Source organism: Triticum dicoccoides, chromosome 2B (assembly GCF_002162155.2).
Source record: "Triticum dicoccoides isolate Atlit2015 ecotype Zavitan chromosome 2B, WEW_v2.0, whole genome shotgun sequence".
In the NCBI taxonomy this organism is placed as follows: Eukaryota; Viridiplantae; Streptophyta; class Magnoliopsida; order Poales; family Poaceae; genus Triticum; species Triticum dicoccoides.
In genome coordinates, this window is record NC_041383.1 from 663,249,833 (window position 1) to 663,256,911 (window position 7,079).

At 43.8% G+C, this 7,079-nt stretch overlaps 1 protein-coding gene across 1 annotated transcript; it reads left to right on the top strand.

The window, feature by feature from the left end:
• Positions 1–5,488: 5,488 nt before the first annotated feature.
• LOC119368243 (xyloglucan endotransglucosylase/hydrolase protein 24-like) lies at positions 5,489–6,573 on the top strand. The gene is made up of 3 exons (XM_037633555.1): positions 5,489–5,817; positions 5,910–6,109; positions 6,216–6,573. Exons 1-3 carry the CDS (start codon positions 5,533–5,535, stop codon positions 6,571–6,573), a joined length of 843 nt encoding a protein of 280 aa, XP_037489452.1. The 5' UTR covers positions 5,489–5,532.
• Positions 6,574–7,079: the final 506 nt, after the last annotated feature.

Consider the following 7,079-nt stretch of genomic DNA (forward strand, 5'->3'; position numbering starts at 1 on the left):
TGGATGCATCCGTCATCGCAAACGTTTTGCACATTTTTGACGGTTTTCTTACACCACCATTTTTGATTATTGCATCGCACACAGTTTCTCGAAGGGTCTCTGATTGTAGTGTTGTGTTAGCAACGTCCTGCAGTAGTGCAAGTGCATGCTTGCCATATGAAGTTAATTTCGTACTATAGAGTTTTATTAATTCCATGGTCTTTTGTGATGGCAAGTTCATATGTGTTCTCACTGCAATTTGCCATTATTTTTTCTCTTAGAAAACAACAAAATTAGCTTGATTTTCATGTGTCCAATACAAATTTTGTACCATTGTCATGATCATAATAGTTGCTTCATGAACTTTTTGGTGTCATAGCAATTTTCAGCATGGCAAATTTAGGGAAATTTGTTTCATTCATCATGGCAAATCTATTATATACACTATGGCAAGTTCATTTGACATATCATGGCAATTCTTACTTTAGCGCGATGCAAATTTTGCCATGTGTTAATGCAAATTTATTATATACACTACGACAGGTTTATTAAAGATAACATGGCAAATTTCTTTTTTTCCCTTCAAATATCATGGCTAAATTATTATTTTTCCTTGTGAGGTGGAGGGAGTCGTTCTAGCGGGTGATCGACCACGGGAAATGTTTCATCATAATTCATAGCAACTTCTAATACTTTTTATATTTGTGCACATGGCAATGTTTCGAAAATAATTTCTCATGGCCAATTCTAAATAATTTATTCCCATGGCAATTTGTAGGAATTGTTGGAATGTCAACATGGAAAATTGAAGATAATATTTTTTTCCAACAATGACGATTACAAGATTTACTCGTGATTTTCTCTAACAAGTTGCCATGTGACCATTTACAAAATTTCCAACAATTTTCCATGTTTTATATAAGAAGAACAAAAATCCGTACTTACAAGTACAACTTTTTCGCTAAGTTTCTTATGATCTATGGAACATTTTGTATCATAGTTTCCATGGACCATGGCAAATTTTAACTATGCATGTTTTCTCGTACAAATACCATGGCAATTCTATCATGCTTATGATCTTCTATGTACTGTACCATGGCAAATTTATTGTAAGTATCATGGCTATTTTATTGATCATACCATGGCAAATTTCTTTTTGTAGGTACCATGGCAAATTTCTTTTTGTAGGTAGCACGACAATTTCATGTTACATATAGGCTCATTTTTTCCATTGTGTCATGGCAATTTCATACAGGTGACATTTTACTACCATCATGGCAATTACATTATCCATTTTTCATATTACACCCATGCGTTTTTGCATTTTTCTCATGTCTAAATTATGCACCTTTTGGCATTTTTTGTATCATATTGTTTGATTTTTCTCTTTGATGGCAACTTTTTGGGAAAAAAGGCAGTTAATCGGTCCTAGCCTATTTTATCGCACATGCTACTTCATTTCTAGGCTAGAGGTCATGCGAACCAGCGTTTTTAACGGAATCAAATTTGCCGGATGGTTCACCCGATCCTCCATACCCTAGCAGAAAAATCGATCGCACGTGGTAACTCCCCAGCTGACATCGGCCTGGTACTCCGGTCCTTTTTTAGGAAGCTTTCTGTTCTTATACCTTGTACACACTAATGCACATATAAACATGCATATTTGCCATATATTTTTGCTAGTGTACAAGCCCATCTCCTATGATGTGCTTATATGCCCACCCGCCAATGTATTTTCTAGCATAAGAGGTACGTATACCGGTAAACTCAGCATGTGACACCTATAAAGTTGCCATCTTTTAGAGGTATTTTATGTATTTGTTTTGCCTCTTATGAGTAATTTTTGGTCACATCAGAAGGTGCCATCACCTTTTTGTCACAGGGAATGACATACTCTGCAAGCATGACTCTGCCATTCTCCACCTCCCTCCTATGGAAAATACTAGCATTAACTTTCATAGTGCTTATATGATCCATATCTTTCAAACTAGAATTCAGTTTTTGATTATTATTATTTTATATTTGAAATCCTAATCAAAAGATATTTGAAACAAGATCAATATTGAATATATTTCAACTTATTCAATTTTTGTCGTTTCACAAAATTGATTGGGATTGAAATTAGTTTAACAAATTTTAACTTTTTTATTGATTGAAATTAAATTGAATCTCTTATATAACTCAATGTCATACGTTTCAATAATATAATTACCAAATGCATTTCAATTATCAAATTACTTTGTTACCAGATGGTTCGTAGTGTTTTCAAACAAATCACAAATTCCAATACCACACATCACAAAATTTAATATGACAAGTGATGGGTTCAGTTGCACAATTGCAGCGCGAGTATTCTAAAATAAAATTTCACAACAATAATAATTTAATTGTGATACATTTCAATAACAGAAGCAGATGCATTTGAATTTCAATATCACAACTCATTGTTTTCGGTATCATAAATTACAATTTCAAAACCATAGATCACAAATTTCATCATCTTAAATGCTAAGGGCAAACAATTTATCAATGTCATTGTCACAAACCACAATTTCAGTAGCACATTTCATATATTTCAGTACCACAAAAACACAATTTTGGTACCACAAATTAATATCAACTAGATAATGCCCCACGCATTGTTGCGGTATTTTCAGAAATGAACTTACCAAAAATAGAAGTAGAATATATGATAATAGTACCACACCATATTCAACCTAGAGGTAAATGGAGGATGAATGCATGCTAAACATTCAAGTTCAATTATTTATTGTTGAAAATTAAATAAAATACTAATGTGGAGTGTTGTCATGTTCTTTGATGATGTGGACTGCTTGCAGGTGGTAGAAATTGGAAAGTGAAAAGTTGAATAGTTGCATGAGCGTTGATGATGTGAAGGGTGTTTATGTGATGAAAAGTGGGAAGTTAATTTATTGCATGCGCTTGATGATGTGAATGGCTTGCATGGGCATTTAAATGGATGATGGCATGCGTGGGACATATGTGATCAGGCGCATAGATTGCACGTTAAGATAAATAAGATAATGTGATGAACTTTTTAGGTATATAGGATACCATCAATTCCAAAAAGAATTATCACATTTTATTAAATAACCATGTTTATTCCAGTTCAATAAGAAAAATAGAAAACAATTTCAAAGTCAAGGGCCAAATGTCTAACAAAATCCATATCCATTTTTGTTACAAAAATAAAAACAAACTTCAGTGTCCATTCCATCACAATCAACGACCAATTATTCATTAACTAGTTCATTGTAATGTGTAATATCACATTCAGTAATTTCAGCAATCCAACTACAACTCCTTAGTACAAATCCATTTCAGCACACATCCACTCCAATTACTAGATCGTTTGCATTTCAATACCTATTCATTTCAGTCCAACTATATATTGATCTAGCAGAAAAAGACGTATTGAAATGCAGGGAGGGAATTGTACACGCGACACAACTCCAGTTCGGGTCCCAGGAAGGAGATTCGATCATGCTCAGGCCACTGCACCCGGAGTTTTGTCCTCCTTCAACGGCGTCATGGCAAACCAAAGGCTCTCTCTATATATGGACGACGTTGCGCTTTTCGTTCGCCCTACGGAGCCGAATCTAATTTGCATCAAGGAGATTCTACATGTCTTTGGACAGGCTTCTGGCCTTCGAGTAAACTTTCGCAAAACTTCAGCAACTCTGATCCAAGGTTAGCATGGAGATTCCGAAAGAGTTCAGCAGTTATTCAACTGCCACATCGGAGAATTCCCCTGTAAATATCTAGGGATGCAACTTAGTATCCACAAGCTTACAAAAGTGCAATGGCAACCCATGCTGGATCAGGATAAAAGCTTCATCCCCGCCTGGCAGCGAGGCTTGATACAAAGACCAAGGAGGCTGGTGCTTGTTAACAGCGTTATCGCGGCTCTCCCCATACATCACCTGCTCGTAATGAAAGCACCACAATGGGTGTTGGATGAGGTTGACAAATGGATGCGAGCGTTCTTCAGGGCCGGGAAAGGGGCTGTCAACGGCGGGCAGTGCATTGTGGCCTGGTAGACTGCCGGCCAACGAGCTTTGGAGGGCTGGGAGTCAAGAACCTGAAGACACAAGGTCTGGCCATGCGCATTCGTTGGAAATGGCTTAGAAGGACTGAGCCTTCTCAGCCCTGGCAAGGGTTGCACCTCATGGTGGACAAAGAGGCCAAGGCTGTGTTTGACAGCTTGGTTCACATGAAGGTGGGAGTAGGCGTCAAAGTGCTCTTCTGGATGGACAGATGGATACACGGATTCGCGGCCAAAGATATCGCTCCGCTGATCGCTGGGATGGTGGACAAGCGAGTGAAAGGGAAGAGAATGGTCAGGGAGGCGCTGCTTGAGGGAGCTTGGGTCCATGACATCATGGGACAACTCTCTTTCACTGCTAACATGCAATTAATACACTTGCAACAAGCTGTGGCGACGATCCATAGGAACGTTGAGGAGGAGGATGCCTTTCTTTGGCCCTGGAGCGCTACGGGATCGTACAGTGCTAAGTCCACTTACAAGATGCTTTGCCAGGGCATGACTAGGTTTGTCGCCGCTCAATGCATTTGGAGAAGTTGGGCGCCTCTCAAGTGTAAAATCTTCGCGTGGCTTGCCTCTCAGTACCGGCTTTGGACCTCGGATCGGCGTGCGAGACACGAACTTCAATAAATGTCCTCGGCATGCTTTACATGCTGCCAAGATGAGGACACAGCGGATCATATCCTCGCTAGATGCGTTTATGCGAATCAAGTTTGGAGTGGTTGCTTCCAATGGTTACAAATCAACATACAAATCCCAAGCCCAGAGGACACCTTCATGGGATGGTGCGCCAACGCTAGGAAGTCCTTCCATGGTAAGCTCAAAAAAGGTTTCGACTCCTTTGTCATCTTAACCGTGTGGCATCTATGGAAACAAAGAAACGCAAGAGTGTTCAACCGGATTGATCAAGTGCGCACAGACACTAACCTTGTCCAGCTCATCCACGAGGAGATCAAGCTTTGGAAGAAGACGGGTATAGGAGTTGAGGGTTTAGATAGATTTGTGAGAGAGTAATCTGTGTGTCTTTTTCGGAGTTGGAGTCCGGTGTACCCCGTCTTAGCACGGGTACTTGTAAAGCTTTCTTTTTTCCTTCTATAAAAATGTGGTACGCCTTTGACGTACTATCGAAAAAAAAAACTCCAGTTCAGGTAAAAAAAAGACGTGCGTACGCGGCCACGCGGGCTACGCCCATAGGTGCCCGGCAGACGTCGCACGAGGCGGCGACGAGCCTCGTGCCCGGCCGACCTCCGCGGCGTCGCCAGCCCACATGCGCCCCCGTCGTCGCGCGCACCTGCTGTGTCCGGGCTGTCATTCTCCTCCTCGATCGATTCCTTCCTTCCTTCATTCCCCCAACCGCCTCGTGATCAAAATTCTATATAAGCCTCGAAACAGGCGCACACCGACCCATCACTGCACCGCCGCCCGTCCCTCTTTCAACCCATCCATCCCCTTCGATTTCATCTCGCAACTCCATTTACAAGCTAGTGATGGCGTTGAGCTCGAAGCAGGTTCATGCCTGCGTAGTGCTCGTGGTGCTCTGCATTGCCGCGCGGACGGCGGCGGCCTGGGGCAGAATCGACGACGGCCTGGAGGTGAACTGGGGCCGTGGCAGCCACGGGACGGTCTCGGCCGACGGCCAGGTCGTCTCGCTGTCGCTCGACCGCAACTCCGGCTCCGGCTTCCGGTCCAAGGACACGTACCTCTACGCGCGCATCGACCTGCAGATCAAGCTCGCACCCGGCAACTCCGCCGGCACAGTCACCACGTGCTACGTAAGATAGCTGGTTATGCCCTTTCTGAGGGTCAATCAGTGTGCATTTTTGGTTTGATCCCGAGCTCATATATGTCAATGTAAATACTGCAGTTCTTGTCGGAGGGATCATGGGCGAACCACGACGAGATCGACCTGGAGTTCCTGGGCAACTCCACCGGCGAGCCCTACACTCTGCACACCAACGTCTACATCAACGGCACCGGCAGCAAGGAGCAGCAGTTCCACCTCTGGTTCGACCCCACCGCCGACTTCCACACCTACTCCATCGTCTGGACTCCCCTGCACCTCCTGTGAGCAGACCGAGTACCCATCCCATACAAATCGTGCATTCATCCCATCCATGGGTGACCAAATTAACTGACAGTCGAGGCGAATTGCTCGCTTGATCCTCTGCAGTGTGCTGGTGGACGGCACGCCGATCCGGGAGCTGAAGAACCACGCAGACAGGGGCGTGGCGTACCCGTCGTGGCAGCGGATGCGGCTGTACGGGAGCCTGTGGAACGCCGAGGACTGGGCCACGCAGGGCGGCCGCGTCAAGACGGACTGGTCGCTGGCGCCCTTCGTCGCGCAGTACCGCAACTTCACCGCCACCACCTCGTCGCCGGGCGCCGGCGGCGGGTACTACGACCAGGAGATGGACGCGACGGCGCAGCAGGCCATGAAGTGGGCGCGGGGCACGTACATGGTGTACAACTACTGCGCGGACAGCGCGAGGTTCCCCTACGGCTCGCCGCCCGAGTGCTACATGCCGTAGAGATCAGGTGATGCTTTCCCTCGGCTGGACATCTACTTTGAGTGCAGAGTCGGTTACACCTGCACATGCGTAGAGCAGAGAGGACTAGGACGATCCAGGGGAGGGTATACACATGCTAGCGTTGACCTCAATTCTTGTCAAGATTTGTTCATTCTTTTTTGTAAAAAATAAAGAAATATTAGCTACGTAGTACATTGTAACGACCCTGACTTAATGGCAGCGCACCAGATAGGAATTTGGAATCAATTACACTCCAATATGAGAGTTTCAGGGTACAATATCAAAGAGGAGGTAGGAGAAGAGGAAGAACACATGAAGGAGTGCGGCGTTTCGGTGCCCGGGTGCATCTGCACCCGTTCAAAAAAAATTCGTAAAAAATTCAGAAAAATTCAAAAAATTCCGAAAAAATTGAGGTGGTGGACAATTTGATGCGTGAGGTGCGCCCCAATTTTCAAAACATTTGGACTTATGTGCAGCTCTCAGTAAAAAAGACAAATCAGAGCAAA

Bases quoted from the DNA above. Each gene is read 5' to 3' on its own strand.
- LOC119368243 (XM_037633555.1), top strand. From the start codon at position 5,533: ATGGCGTTGAGCTCGAAGCAGGTTCATGCCTGCGTAGTGCTCGTGGTG. The intron at 5,818-5,909 runs GTAAGATAGCTG...TAAATACTGCAG, and splicing joins GCACAGTCACCACGTGCTAC to TTCTTGTCGGAGGGATCATG. The intron at 6,110-6,215 runs GTGAGCAGACCG...GATCCTCTGCAG, and splicing joins TGGACTCCCCTGCACCTCCT to TGTGCTGGTGGACGGCACGC.